Below are 15,982 nucleotides of genomic sequence, written 5' to 3' on the forward strand. Positions count from 1 at the left end.
AAACTATTTGCTCCATTGCAGCCTTCTGTACATGAGATTTGCCAGCACACTCATTTACCATTGTGAGAGTATCTGTTAAAAATGGTATAAGACTAAGCCTTCTCTCCTTCTAGGAGGCTGCAGAATAACTCAAACCTGCACCGAAGCTGCTGACTTTGTGCTGCCTTCTCAGTAGCATCTTGCTATACTTATTTCTCTTAATGTTAACTGAGCAACTTCTCTTGCTTCATTTTGTAGGTTGGTGGTTTGTGAGCACAGCAGAGGAGCAGGGCTGGGTCCCAGCTACTTACCTAGAATCCCAAAATGGAACCAGGGATGACTCTGACATCAACACATCCAAACTTGGGGAAGGTATGGAAAGCTCTTTGTTATCAAACGGAAAGTGGTATTCACTTGCTTTATGCTTTTCGTCCCATAAGAAAACTTTGAAAATACTTGCTGCCACTTGTGGCTGTTAATCTAGTGCAGTTAATATTTTCTCCCATCTTGTATCAGTAAATAAATTGTTACAGAAGCAATCAGCATGAAAAACCATAACTAGAATCCCTTTGTGACCAACTTGGGCTGTCAGTGTGATGAAAGGTTCAAAAGCTGAAATCGTGCTCATTTTAATACCCTTAAAAAGCATACAAACATCTCATGTGCAAGTCCAAGAAGCATATTCTGGTAGAGATCTTGGACTCTTATGTCCATGGAAGGAGGCTTGTTTACAGAATGCTTGTTTGCATGGCTTGTTTACAGAAATTATTAAAGTGAAAGCTTTTAACTGGAAGAAATGCTTGTTAGAGCCACAGGCCATTAAAAGGAGTGAGATTTAACTTTAAGGGTTTCTTCTCATTACAATTTGTTTCTCATTACTTTTTCTTTAATTAATCCTTGAAATTAGTCTCACTATTTTTTGCTGTGGTTGTATGGAAAGGTAATTTTATTTGGTAAACTCTCATTCTATTAAAACAAAGATGCCATTTGTCATGTATGTGTATTTAGCTGCACTGTTTTTTTGGCTAAAGATGCTTAATTCAGCTTCCAGAAATGGAATAGTACAACCTCACATGTTCCTCTGTTCCATTATGAAAGACTAACCACATCTTAACGGACTTCTCATGTAGCAACTGTGTACAAAGGACACTTTTATTATTATTCACTCCATTGTAATGAATCTCTTTCTAAATTTTTAGGTGCTTTTGACATGACACTTATGTAAAACGTATGTGGAAACTCAGCTGACCTTTCTTAGGCACAGGCAGGAGGCTTAGAGGTGTGTTGGGCTGACCAGCTGCCCGTCAAGATAGCACAAAGGCAAAACAGAACTTTGGGCTAGATCCCAAGGGTGACATCTGTGCCTTATTGAGATCTTTGGCTCTATAACTCATTTTCCCTGCTCAAAGTGACCCATGGTTTAGAGACAGTCTGGCTGTAGACTGGTAGACCAGTCTGATATGATGCAAAGTCTTAGTGGATGCAAAAGCAGTTAGCAAAGTTTCTCTGTTAGTGAAGAACAAAAGCTTACTGCGCTTTTCTGGAATAGTTGAAGAATGCCTTGTCTGTTGGCCTGTAGCTTCCTCCCTTTTCCTGACTCTTAAATATGGTGCATGCTTGACAGCCTTATTGCTTAAGCTGCTTTCACTTCAAGCTCTCCTCTGCCTTTTATGTTGCCCTCTGGAGTGTATTCTGCACTGGGCTGTGGCCCCACAGCAGTCTTTCTGAGTAGTGGAAAATCCATCAAGTATTCCTTATCTTTTTCCTCTCAATTCCCTTTAATCCATTACAGTACTCTCCTCAGCTATTGTGAGCATTAGCACTCCTGGCCTTACTCTAAATCCAGATACACTGAAACATGAGACTGTCCTTCCCTTTCTGTTCAGTTCCATCCCAGTGACAAATCTAATTGCATTATTTCTGCAGCTGCTTTGATGTGTCACAGCTTTTGCTTGCTTTTCAGTAACTATGTTTTACGTTATTAACCACATAAGCTGAGTTTTCCTTTATTCCTTGGTTTTACTCCCTCCAGTTCTTCTTTATTTGGGCTATTCTTATCCTGACAGTTACTCTTTAGGAAAGAACAACTCAAGTTCACTGTCCTTTAAAAAAATGCATAGAAGTCAGCAGACTTACACAGACAACTTGCCAACTCCCTCTCAGTAGGCAGGAGAAGGGGGCTCTGATATAACTGAAGAGGAAGGCACTTTAAGTGGATTAAGTGCCCTGGTCCCAGGGTTTAGGGTTCATGCAAGTTTCGGAATGATTCCTGGAGATGCTGACTTCCTGCATCTGTGCAATCTGTGCTCTTCCTGCTTTGAAAGCATAGAAAAGCTAATCTAGAGAGCTTTCTGTATCAGTCTTTTGGCCCTCTCCCTTTGCTTGGAAGAAGTCCACAAGCTAGGCAGACCCAGAGGTCAGCTCTGCTGTGGCAGGCCCTTGTAAAGATAAGGAGGTGCTGAATACAGCTTACTAATGATGCTGCCTCTATATAGGAGTAATATTTCCATATGCCTCTGTTTAAATAGTCTGTTCCCTGAGAAAGACAGAAATGTTTCTTCTCTGTGTCGGAGCCTGCACAACATCTTTTGTCTGGATGAGGGTAGACAGCTGACTGCTACCTGGGCCTGTGTTTAGACAAACACCATCTTACAAGGCTTGGAAAACATTCAGAAGGCAATTTAAAGAAACAGTCACAGTCATAGGAGCTTTTAAAGTAAACATCTCAAAATGATCTCTGGAAAGGTTTAGAAAGTTGTTGATAAATAACCTCTCTGGTGACTAACTGTAGCATGACCAACCAAGTCTAAGTCTGGGATCAAATGACATTATTCAGTATTGTTGAGGAGAAAAAACCCTGGCTCATAGAAAAGCATCATTGTGATATAAAAGAGTTGTCTGTGGTGACAGTCAAATGTCGTGAGGAGGACAAAGTGTGGTGGATCTGTGTGACCCACTGTGTTCAAAGGGTGCTTCTGCATGGCTGAATCCTCCAAATTCCTGTGCAAGCAAGAAGCTGTTGGTGACTGTTCTGTGTTGACACTTGAAGCAAACTTTTCTCCCTTCTACACCCATCCTTCCCACAAGCCCTTAAGTTCAACATCTTTAATTTCCTCCCTTCTTGGATAGCAAGCAGCCTTACTGTGATTTTAGCTTTCTCTGCTATAATCTGTGTGTCTAGTGATGTGTCCTGTGTTGCCTTTTGTGTAGCATGTGTATAACTGGCAGTCTAACGTCCTGTTGAGTTGGAGAAAGCCACCAGGTTAAATCAACAGGTAAGGAAAACACTACTAGTTTAAGGAATGAAGGCAGCTCATCTTCCGTGCCTCCATGGGCTTCTAAGACGATCACTGAGTTCCTTTAGCCAAGAACACAGCGATCTATAAACTTGAAATCTAATTCCTCTGAAAATGTGTGGTTCTTCTCTTCTTTGACCCACATGAGATCAAAGAGTAGCACAAACTAGCACTCAGCACACCTCTACTTAGGGTGACTATGGAGGAGTTAGGCTTACAGCAAAGGAGAAATTGAGGAGAATGAGCTGGGTGTAGAACTCTGGTCAAAGCCCCTGACAGCTATAAAGCACAAAAATGCAAAAGCGACATTTTGGGGGAGTTATTGATTCCTTTTTATTTTTTCACCTAATCATTCCCCAGTCAAATAATTTTGTTGTGCCTAACTGTCTATAGAACATAGTTTGAGAAGACAATGGCATCTGCTTTGATGAGTTTAAGTATATTCCCCAAATGAGTGCACGTAAGCATAACTGAATGATTATTAATGATGTGATATCAGAGTCTATGAACAGAATCCTACTAACCAAATGGGTGTTTGCACCCAAGCCATAGCTGAAGTGTAATATTTCACATTGTGTTGTGGCAGCACTAAGCACCCTTGCAGTATTTGCCAAGCTGGCACAGAAGCCCTTGAATGAAAAAAAGGAAGTGTTTGTCTGTGATTCTGTGCCAGTCCAATGGTTCCTGTGACACTCATGCCTTCACAAGCAGAAGAAGGAACTGAGTACAATTCTACGTATGCGATCCAGCAAACAAATGGTGTCCTCTGTGCACAGCTGCCCTCACAGTGCCATTTCCATGAGTGTCTTGTCTTTGTTTATATTTTAAGCATAAATTATTGTTTCAGTGTATAATTAATTCTTGGTTCTGACTTGTTAGCTTCTTGAGCCTGCTCAATATTAGCAAGTTTATTTTTTGTCTTTATATTTGTAACAAATACATTAGAAGTTTGGATTGTAAAAATTAGCTGTGGTGGTGATTGTGAGTCAAGTGTTGGAAGCAAGGAGATGTCAGACGCTTTACACTTGGGTTTTGTTCCTGCTGTTACAAGTGAACTCACATAAGAGAAGCTACCTTCTCCCTGCCTCAGTTGTGCAGCTTGGTTTGGGGGAGAGTGTATGGTTTGCTTTTTTTCCTTATGGAAAGCCAATAGCAAGGATGGAAATTTGTGACGGTTCTAGATAGTTCATTTTCTAGATGGTTCTCAGGCTCAAGAAATTAACTTGTTCCATTGTACAGTATAAACTGAGCCAAAATTTCTGCATCCCACCTAACTCATTCCTGCTAACAAGACCAGTGCTTGTAAATGTCATATTTTGTTTTTATTCCTCACCCTCCCGTCATTTTTTCTTTTCTTCTTTTTTTTTTTTCTTTTGTTTCCATCTGTGTTCCAAAATAGTTTCTAAGCGACGCAAGGCTCACCTGAGACGCCTGGACCGGCGGTGGACGCTGGGCGGGATAGTCAACAGGCAGCAGAGTCGAGGTGAATTAATAGCTTCCTAGGGCACCAGCCTGTAAGATTGCACCAAAAGCCGTGCTGCAGCTTCGGCTGCTGTGTGCCAGCATCTGCACCTTTGGCACTCTGACAGAGAGAGGCCAATGCTCCAGAGTTCAGATATACGTGACAGCTTGAGGGTGCCTTGGAGCCGGCATTAGGCACCCCAAGAGCTGGAGGCTAATAACCAAAGGTAACTCTGCAATCTGACTCCTAGTGCTGCTTGAGGAAGATCACATCTGTTGTGTTTTAACTTTGGGCATATTTGTACTCAGTCTTTCCTACCTCAGTAAGGAGAAGTGATACTTTCAGGGCTATTAAAATGAGAAGAATGCCAAAAAGCCACGGTCACAGATGTGCATAATGGAAAAGTTCTTGGTGCGGAAAGGTGGGAATCATTCCAGTTTCGGTCCTCTCTCATCCTTGCAAGCAGTGTTTGGTACTAAAGACAGCCTTCTTCAGAAGTTTGAGGAGCTTTTGGTGTCAGTCCTAGGTGTTAAAATACCACTGGTAACAGCACCCTTTTAGTTCTGCTGATCTGTCAGGGAGCATGGTGGGGTACAGGCGGAACAACTTGTGTTCTGAATCTGTGTTTTGGTAAAGTCTTCCAAACTAAGCATTTCTCCAATGCATGTCTTTCCCAGAGTAAAGGTACCCCTTTCTATCCCTTTCTCTCCTTTTTGCCTGATCGTCCAGATGTGATATTCATTGCACTTTAAAAGGAAGGGGGTGGGGGAGAAGCACCATTTGCACCTCTGTGTAACTTTCAGACAACCTTACTAAGGGTATGGAACCAAATGTAAGCACAACAGAAGCTTCATAATTCAGGAGAAAGTGCCTTTTCCTGCTAAGGAGAGAATGTACTTTCAAAGCTGCAAATTTATCATCATCTGCATTTGATGGTGATTCTAGTACAGATTCTTGCATGTGTCGAGCACATACAACTTTTCAGTGACCTTTTACCTTTGCCTAAAGGTATTATTGAGGAAACCAAAATAACAATTGAGGCTTTCTTCCCACTATAGCTTCACCCTGCAGCAACTGGAACTGCGCTCAAAAGACAAGGTCTTTCTTCTCAGCCCCTAAACCCTGAAGGCATGAAAAAACACCCCATGAGCATATATGCTGGATTGTGGGGAAAAAAAAAAAACCTTGTGCTTGTTTCTGTACTCAAAGTGTTTGGTAGCTACTTATTTTGCATTGTCAAACTCTGCTAGATGCTTCCTGGCAATTTAACTGTGACAGTTTCTGGGAATCAGTTTTCTAAACAATTTTTTTTACTAGTTTAAACAAATACATCCTTTCATATTCATACATTGTTGCAAACAAAGCTGCATAAGATACTAAGGCTGTGTAATCAGTCACTTAGCATAGCTGACTGGTAAGATTCAAGGATTTAAGCTGTATTCCCAGCTTTTCCATCTTGCACTCTTATGCCCGCCATATGCATATTCTCTGTACCTGCTCTCTAACCCATGTCACAGTGCCTTCCCTGGCAGTCTTCACCACCACATGCTCCCCAGTCTCTTCCATCCTGGCCTGTTTCTTACAGTTTCTTTCTTATTAGGCCCAAGCAATGCCAGGGTTTTGAGTGTGTAGTATAATATGTGCTTTATCTCAAACTAGATCTCGGCACTTGAACTTGGTATAAACTGTAGCATCTCAAGTTTTAGGGCATCCTCCATGGCTGAGTGGCTTCTGTGAGCTATCTCCAATGCATTTCAGCCACTGCTGGCCAGACTGGCTACAAAAAAAAAAGCTGTTTAATGTCATCTAAAATAGTAGGTTAAGGAGCTCTTACAAAAGCAGGCCCATTGGAAGTAAAGAAGGTGATTTGAATACGTGGGGACAGGTTGGAGACAGTGGCCTCAACTTCTGACGTAGCTGTAGTCTGCACAGACATCTACCCTTCGAAACTGCAGTTGTTTAAAGTGTAAGTCTCTCTGGGTGTCCAGCCCACTGTTCTCTAACAAATCACAGTTTATGTGAGGTCAGGAGAGATTCTTTCGCCCTTCTTCCCCTCCCAGCCCAGCCCAAAAGACTTCTAACAAGGCCAAATTTGGGTGGGTTTGCACTGAAATGACAGAATGCATGAAGTGTATGCATGCACCTCCCTGCCAACCTTCAAAGTCCCTGCTCCAAAGCATAGAAGAACTAGAGCTGCTCAAACAGGAGGTTGCCAGAACTGTTCAACACAGGCAAAACAACTTCCCCTCCCCCACTTGGCCTCTTTCTTGGAAATAAATTCAATTAAACGTTTTGGCTGAAATTCTTCCCACCCACCGATATTCTGCTCGAGATAGTCCCTGCTGTTGGAAGGATTAGCTCCTAGAGTTCACTGGAGTTTAAAAGCAAGCTGTAAAGGATGCTTCGCTTTATTTATGCTTGGGTACCGCTAATTAGCATTTTTACTGACTAGGTCTATGATAGAACCAATTAAAAGCCACAACTGAAGGAATTAAGCATTGTTACTAATGGCTAGGATTTCTTAAATGACTTGGATATTAAAAATTCTGAAAAGCCTAAGTGCAGAAGGGAAGGGTGTTTTCTTCCCTGTTACAAGCTGCCTACTAGGGGAGAATTATCAGGGGTAACATGGCTTATTTATTTCTGCCCTTTCCTAAGCCATTTGAAGAGGCTAAGCATCCCTGAACTTCAGATATTTGGAAGCAATATTACCAGGTCTGTGAATAAGAAATATGAAAGACAAAATTATTGAATATCATGGTAGTGCCCCTTTTTTTAAAGCTGGAAAAAAAAAAAACCTGCAAAGAAAACAGCTGTAGGCTGTTTTTACAAAGAGAAACAGATGGCATTTGTTGCTGAACTTTTCTCTTTAAAATAGTTCGTGGTGTGCCCAGTTCTCAGAGATTACATTGGTTTATACTTCCTATGTAGCTTTTTTCTTTAGTATGTTAACAGTTTTAAAATGTTGTACAGTTTCTAAACTTTTGTCTATACTTTCTGAAACTCCAGTAATACAGATATGGATTGTGAGGTGAAGCCTGAACATTTGTAGTTTTCCTTAGTACTGATACTCCTTAGACCTTGCAGGGTGCAGATTTCATATTCTCTTGTTACCTGGTAAAATACTAGTCCTACACATGCATTTCTTTGGAACTTCCCCTGAAACAGGACTTTGGATTGTTTACAGGCTAATTTCATGAGAAGTCATTTCTGCTATTACAGTTTGACTGGGAAAAGTGGGAGTTTACTTGCTTGTTTTATATGCCAGATATTTGACAAAAGTCATTGGCGCTTTGGTTTTGTGCCCAAAACTTTCAACTGGAGCTGTTATAATGCAGAAAAATAAAATTATTCACATCAACAATATCATGACTTATGGGCTGAATTTCTGCCAAATGAGCCTATTATTTAAGAGTAGCTGCAAGCACTAGAAATAAGCTATTCAATGAAAGAGTTAAAGTTATACCTTGGAAACTGTAGGTCTTCATGCTGCTTGCCTAACTTACGGAGAGAGGGAGCTTGATTAGAAGAGATGGACTGGGCATAGAGGGAAGGCACGTGATGGTCTTGGTACTTGAACCCCATCTCCTAGCCCAGGTGGTTTGTTCTGCAGGAAGTATTCTAACTGTGGAAAGAGGCCTTGATCAATACTGGTAATCCAGCATGGCTCACGTGCTTGTGCATTCTTATGCTTTTCTGCATCCTACCAGAGCTGCTCTGCCCTCTTCAGCAGCCCCTTCATTACCAACAGGATTCTCCCTCTATTTCCCTGCTTGTCCTTGATGCTGTTGAAATGTTTGTCACTAACAGCACAGGGCAGCTTTGCCGTGCTAAATCAAACCAGAGCAGCTTCAGACTTCATTTATTCTGTGTTTTCTAAAGTTTTTTTCATCCTCTAGGCTCCAAGGAAAGTAGTAAATGTTTATTGCCTCTTGCTTTTTGAAGAAAAGAGCATGTGCAATACGGAACTGTTTAGAAGAAATGACATTATTGTTCTTTTTCATCTGTTGGAGTGAGGTTTTCTGTTGGGTTTTTTTGTTTGTTTTTTAAAAAAGGGGGAGGGGGTAAAGACTGAAGAGCTCCTGTCTGCAGATGAGCAGATTTGATAACCGTGGACAATTATTTTCTCTGCTGTATATTTAGACAAGTAAAATAAAATCCATGTTGAATCAAAGCATCGCTTTCTGGAACAGGGAGACTTTTTCCAGAAGCAGGTCTGACAAAGCGGGGGTGGAGCAGAGGAGTGGGGGAGGGTGAGCACAGATTGCTGACTGAGGGGAAAGTATTTTGAAAGAAAATTCTTCTGTGGTTTGGAAGATGTAGGGTTGGTGCTGTTGTATTTTGCTGAGAAATCGTTAATTGGCTAATTTCTAGCCCACTTCCCCTCCTATCCCGAGCCCTATTGGCATTTCAAAGAGGGACGGGGTCACAGAAAGTTGGGGATGTATATGAACACCAGCTGAGCAAAGGAAATTATTCCCTTACTTGCTTGGCTCCTGAAGCCCTGCAGATAATTTTCACACTTATTTATGGAGGCAGAAAAAGGCAAGCATAAAATATAGGTGAAGGAGAGGTATGCGAAACAGGGTGTTCAGAACTTGGAAGCTGAAATGTATGAGCGCTGGCCGTTTGCCTGGGAGAGATGAGACTCATTGTGCAGGGCTGGAGATGTGCATGGTATTTCTTCTGCTTAAAGGCAAGGTTCCTGTCCCAAATAGTTTACAGCCTGAACAAAGAGATCTGTGCATCAAAGGAGCCTGGGCAAGTGGCGATTTGTCATGCATCTTATTATGACTATAAAATTTTTCACAGTGGAAAGCGATATTTATTTGGTATTTTTAAAAGCTTTTAGAGAAGGCCTAAAACTAAGCTTTTTTTTGGCCAGGCAGGAAGTCACTGTAGGTAAGCCTTGTTTTAGGAGGGATTTGAGAATTTCAGGTTACTTGATACCACAGAGAAGAGAACCTACTCAGGTTGATGAGGCATTGTAAGAAAGGCATGGGATTGAGTGGGAAAAGGTGAAAAGACTTGGAGGAATGGGATATCAGAAAGGAGCAGAACATGTGACAGTGTGTAGTAGGATATTAAAGCACCACACAGCACACAGGCTTGAAAAGGGTGTGCATTTGGTAGGAGTCTGGCCAAAGGACAAGAGTGCTGCTGTACCAAGAGCCTTCGGCAAGAGCAGTGTGCTGAAAGACCCTGAAAGGAGCAGAGGAGGCAGGAGGTGGCTCTAGTGGCTGTGCAAAAGAGGTTGAAGGTCTGAATTGGGGCTCTAGTGGTGAGAAACAGCAGTGATAGAGGATTTTGAAGGTGGGGAAAGGAGCAGTTACCTTGGTGACAGACTGGGAGGAATCCGAAATAGCCAGTGCCAAGGGAGTTGGGAAGATTGAATAAGGAAGATTTGGAAAGCTCTACTGAAGCTCTATGTTACAACTTGAGCAGTAAAACTATAGGTCTGCTTTCCTTGACCTAACAGTAAGTATAAATCCAGACAAACAGAGGAGGGACCAAGTTGCCTTCTTGAGACACCTCATAATTTTAATGTGTAGTATGTGTGTGCATGTGCACACATGTAAAACCTGAAACTCTGATTTAACAGATGGCATTGGAGGAGCCTCACAGGCTGTCAAGTTCAGTATCAAGCTCTCTCAAACAATTAGGTACAGTATCTTCAGGAATGGATGAAGCTTCATCTCAGCTGTTCTGAGGTTTTTCTTGTAAGAGAGGTGTCTTAACAGGTCACTGTTGTGTTGTTGGGTTTTTGACCTGTTTTGTTTTGCTTTTCGGTCTGTTTTGTTTTGTTCTTCTAACAGCCATGGACAGGCATTAGATGTTTATGGCTTGTGGAGAGGTGATCCATAACTCTCATACCACTGACTTTCTTGTACTAAGTCTGCTGAAAAGAGCTTGGTTGCATACATCTGTAGAAACCACATAGTACACATAACTGTAATGCAGGGCATTGTACCACTCTAATGCTTTGTCCTGCATATACACACACCTCCCAGCTGGACTGCAGCAACTTGTGCTGCATTTGCTGTTGGGAAATGTCAGTTGCTAGAAGCAGCCCTCTCTGTATTATTGTGGGCTGTTACAAACACCTGGACATTATCCTCTGCTGTCCACGTGGTTTTCCAAATGGCCTACCGGCATCCGTCTCTAAATTTTGGCCCCAAATCTCTACTGTCTTTCTTTAGGAGACTTTAGGTAAAACCAGAGTGAAATAGAAGCCTGCCTTTCTCTGGGGAGGAGAAAATGAAGGAGGGAGGGTTGGTAAGGAAGCGAGGCTTTGGAATAACTAGCAGACGAAGCGCTGGGGCTGCTGGGGTGTCTGGGAGGTCTGGGCAGAGCACAGCTGTAAGTGGGTGGTATGAGCTTGGTAGTTCAAGTAGTACAGAAATTCTTGTTGTGTGTGTTTTAAATAGTGTCTCTGTCCAGGCAGGAGGGAGAATGACACATACCAATCTTTTCTTTCCCAGCTAAGTGGGTTGCAGTTGGATAATGCACGAAGTGACAGACTTGTATCGTAGCTCTTTGCCAATCAGGCTTTGCTTCTTCATGCATGCCTTGTTCAGATTTACTAGTGCAAGTGAATTTTCAGTAGAGAAAATTCAGTTCAACTGAGGAAGATATCTTTGACCTGCGAATTAGAAGTAAAGAAATATAAGTGAAGTTGGCTAATGGAGCTATTAACAGATCTCTGGATGTCACGTGCCAAGAAAATCAGTGGCTTTATGCCATTTTCATCTCGAAGGGGAGTAGGACTCTTGTCCCATTATTTCTAAAGGGCAGCCTTTTAGCTGATGTATGTGCTTTTTAGCACGTAAAGTTTATTCTGCCCACTTGACTTCAACAATGAAGTTGATGTAACAGAAGCTGCATCTGAGGAATACAAATTATACTTGTGTTTGCCTTTCTTTTTCTGGTAATTAAGTCAAAACTTAATGAATCAAAACTAAACACTTTTGTATTCTCTGTAGATCTGGGCATACGGCTTTGATGGTAGACCTGGGATGGTTCACTGACTTGTCATCCCATTGCCTGTCATAGTATCTGAATGAAACCAGAATGATATTTCAGGTTTGTCAGTGTAACTGGGAGGAGTGTGTTTCTACTGGCTTATGCTCTGCTGATTCTCTCATAACATCATTATCTGCGTTAAGTCTTTCCAGTAACTTTTTGTATCAGTCATGAACTGTCAAATGTGTGCTCTCTATTAAAGACTCTTGAATAGTAATCTAATATGTTGAATGCTACATAAATCCTCTTAAGTGACACGTGCACTGAAAGCTCCATTTCTCCATTCAGCAAATCTTGGTGTATACAAAGTGTCCACTGGCCCCGAGAGAGGCTTTGAGGAATAGAACAACAATGCAGTTTGTTTGCAAGGGGCCCATATCTCCAGAATACTGTTGAGGTTACAAGCCTCATATATGTTTGTGGTATCACATGCACCCTTGGAGAAATAAACAAATGCATGTAATTTTGGAAATGGATGCAATTTTTGCTGTGAAAGCACTTTGCGAGGGGAAATTGTTATGATGGCTTCCCGGTTTTGACATCTAGGCTTAAAAATAGAACTGCTAAACAAAAACATTGTAGGACCTTCTTTTCTATGTGGACTTTTAACACTTTTGATTGTCTTGCTTCATGGGAGAGCTTTTTCTCACTTTTCTATTTCTACTTCCGTTCAGTTTTTTCCCCTTTCTCTATACATGGAGGAATCACCTGAAGGGCTTTCTGCTCAAAGAGCAGTGGTGTTGAGTTGAAAGCCACAGGACTGAAGATGTAAATAATGGAAGTTCTCATGAATAAGACAGGGGCAGTTCAAAAAGCCTTATCCACGCATCCCAGTGTCATGGTACTTGGATGGGGCCCCATCCTCTTTAGAAACTGAAACACTGAATCACGAGGGCTGGCCCATGTCTCTAGTCATTCAGAGCCACTGAAGGGTGAGCATGATGTGTGCAAGGCAGCAAGGTGAGAGCAGCAGACTCGGTACTGAGTAGAGTGCTGCTCAAGATCAGGGTCTCTCATCATTCATCCTGAGCAATTATGAAATGCTCAGAAAAGAGGCTGCAGCTCTCCCAGCTGGAGTTGTGGCTTCCCCATGCAGCTGGCAGCTGCTTTTCCAAGGCGCTACCTCAGCAGCATGGTCAGTCCTTCCTGGCCCCTTTCAGCCAGGATGACAGGAGCTGGGAGATATCTCTGCTCTTCTACCTTACCTTGAAAGTAACTGGAAGGAAAGTCCATGAGTCAGTGGCTGGGAGGAAGGCAGGCAGCACCTTTTCAAATGTGCACCCACACGCACAGGTGGAGGCCCAGAACTTATGTTTGCAGAGATTGCTAGCTATTGTAGTAGCTTGCATGGATCTGTTGTCCTTTTCCCTGGCAAGCCACTCATCTGTATTTCAAATGGAGAAATTGGATATGTGGGGGAGAAATTGGAAGTTTGGAAAGTGATTTTATCCAGGTTTGTAAAGGACGTTCTCCCCAAAATTTGATTTCTCTTGAATGGTCAGACTCAAATGCTGTTGGGATTGATGGGTGACCACTGTCTCGATTCCTCACACAGGAGAAGTCCTGCTGGAGCAGGAGTTTGGAAAGCTGTGTTAAAATCTAGGAGTGAGCACCTTGCTCATGACCTCCCTCCTTCCGCAGAGAACAGTGTAGAAGGCCACATCCTTGAAGAGTGAGAACACTCTGCCCCAGCGAGAGGAGTTGACTAGCTGGCTTTAGCTGCAGCAGGGGCTGTTGTTTATGTGGAGGAAAAATAAGAGAAACTTCTGTTGTAGCTGTAGTAGCAAGGGTGAAGTCGGATTGCCTGGGTTATAAAGTGGGTTTGGTATGGGGAAAGAGACAAAGCAAGGCCTTTCTCCAACACCCAGTGAGCACGAGGTGTATCTCTTTATTACTGTCCTAGAGAGTCCCCTGGAAGTGTCTGTGCACCTGAACTTTCCTGTGGTGCTTTCCTCTCAGGGACAAGATCTAGCTGCCCAGGGATCTTCTGCAGTTCAGTTCAGTGCTTGGAGCTTTGCATGCAGTCGAAACTGGGGATTTAACTCCTTCAGCAGCAGTCACTTGAAATAGAGGAAAATTAATCTGTCTTCATGCATGCAGAGCAGAAACCCAGCTGGGAGAACTGACCTGTGACTTTGAAGCTGGATTTCATTCGTTAGGCTGCATCTTATAGTAGAGTATTTCCATGGAGAAGTTATCATATCCTGATGGTGCTAATTACAAACTAGCTGAAATTCCTTACCAGTAATAAAACAGTTAAAGCATCCCTCCTAGGGGAGAGCAGGAGAGAGTATTTTCCTCTTGGAGGCAAAGATTTTGACAGGTTTTTACCACATTAGAATTAGAAGGGTCCAGATACAACCTGTCAAGGGAAGTTGACTTCAGAGATGGAGCTTTGCTGAATTTTCTGCCATTGGATGCTCTGCCAACATTTTTTTTTCCCCTTTCTGAGGTATTATTTCTTACTTTCTCTCAGTAAGGGGTTTTTTGTTGGGTTTTTGGTTTTTTTTTTCTGTAAAGTTTCCATGCTTTGCCCAGTAACAAAATGCAGTTGAGCCACAAAACTGAACAGATGGTTAGGTCTGCTTCACACTCTCCAAAAGATTGTTTGCCTCAAGCTGCTGCAACCTTTTCATTGGTCCTTTGTTTTAAAGTGATCAGGAGCTCTGGATTCGCTTAATTTCCTGCTGGTTCCTGTGCACTGACAACCCTCTATTTGTTCCTGCCTGTGTCTTGTTGCAACTGCGAGTAGAAAGTGCTAGGAAGGCCGGTTGGGGTGCACTTTATTGCTTGCCTTGCCTGCCTTTGATCTAGCTACAGAAATTCATGCTGTTACATGCACTGTAGCTCGGGTTCAGGAGAGGGTTTGCTAACACTTCCCATATCTGTTGAGCAAGGGTGGTAGCTGATGTTTTCAATGCCACTTGTAATTTTTTTTTAAGCTAACAGAGGAAAAGGCCGACCTTGAGCGTGATGGAAATGCTGCAATAAATGATTTCTGGTGGGTGGAAGAAGATGCTGAGAAAGTGTCTGTTCTGCTTTGCTCGTTGGCTTGCTGTCAGCAAGTCTGCTCACCTGTGCTCAGCTGCAAAGGGGAGAGATGATGGAGATGAACAGGGATGCTAAGTTTCTGACTGAAACATCATACTTGATATCTAGCCTGTGCTTTTGAACTATGTGTCTTTGTTTTGACCCTCCTTTACCACTATTACCCCTGTATTTCTCTGCAGTGAGGTCTAGCAAAACTGTTTGCAAAACACTTCACAACCCATGAATGTAAATGCTGTATGGTCTCCTGTCAAATGAAAAACCCATTTACTGTTTGTCACTTTTTTTAATGCTGTTTCAAGCTCATTGCTGTAAACCTGTGCTGTTTGGGAGGTTCAAGGAGAGCAGCGTGATGGGCCAGCCCCTCTGAGTTGGGGAGGATCTGTCCCTCTTGGGATGGAAGGCTCAGGTTTCAGTAACACAATGCTTCGCGCAGCCATGTGCGTGTTCAGAAGAGCCAACTGGCTGGAGCTCCCACAGTGACGCTTGGCTGATTTGGCAGCCAGGTTGATTCTGTCAAGTTACCGTATGGGAGCTAAGTCCAGCTTCAAATCCTCTCCCTTACCCGGTCGAGGAACTTGAAGGAGGTGGGGGGGAGCGGAAAGAAGAGGGGGAGCTCTCTGGGGACTTTGTGTCATCATTGGCATGGAAATACTTTGTGATTATCAGCAGCAGGGTAGTGGCAAGGGGCTGATTATCTGTCATGTCGTCAGCATAAATAAACAGCGGGCCCCTGAGCCGGGCTCCGCCTTTTGTAATGGCTCCATGTAATCACTCCATAACAGTTTAAAAGCAAGCAGAACAGAAAAACAGCTGGGCTAATTCTGACCCTAACTGATGTTGCCTTTTCTCCCTTCACTAGAAGAGAAATATGTCACTATCCAGCCGTACACCAGCCAGGGGAAGGATGAGATTGGGTTCGAAAAAGGGGTCACCGTGGAGGTCATCCAAAAGAACCTGGAAGGATGGTGGTACATAAGGTAAAGAAGCGATGCAGCCAGATTGGTGCAGAAACTGTCACAATGAGCTTTTCTGATCATTCGCTTAATGTTAGTTTTCAAATGATTCTGTAGCTGAGCAAGGAAGCATGAATTGTTCATAATGCCTCTTGAAGAAATGTAAAGAAAAGGCTGAGATGATAAGATGGTGATTAAAGTAACACTACAGTGCCTGC

At 42.7% G+C, this 15,982-nt stretch overlaps 1 protein-coding gene across 6 annotated transcripts in view; it reads left to right on the forward strand.

Annotated features, from left to right (window-relative positions):
• SH3PXD2A (SH3 and PX domains 2A) overlaps positions 1-15,982 on the forward strand; it is a 253,653-nt gene that overhangs the window by 225,033 nt on the left and 12,638 nt on the right. For 5 of the 6 annotated variants that reach the window (XM_054071937.1, XM_054071938.1, XM_054071941.1 and 2 more), the window contains 3 exons: positions 238-351; positions 4,675-4,758; positions 15,671-15,788. In XM_054071937.1, coding sequence (XP_053927912.1) covers positions 238-351; positions 4,675-4,758; positions 15,671-15,788 — 316 coding nt within the window. The remainder of the gene's footprint in view (positions 1-237; positions 352-4,674; positions 4,759-15,670; positions 15,789-15,982) is intronic. The other variant, XM_054071939.1, reaches the window with a different exon arrangement.

The sequence above is a fragment of the Cuculus canorus genome, chromosome 7 (genome assembly GCF_017976375.1).
Source record: "Cuculus canorus isolate bCucCan1 chromosome 7, bCucCan1.pri, whole genome shotgun sequence".
Taxonomy (NCBI): Eukaryota; Metazoa; Chordata; class Aves; order Cuculiformes; family Cuculidae; genus Cuculus; species Cuculus canorus.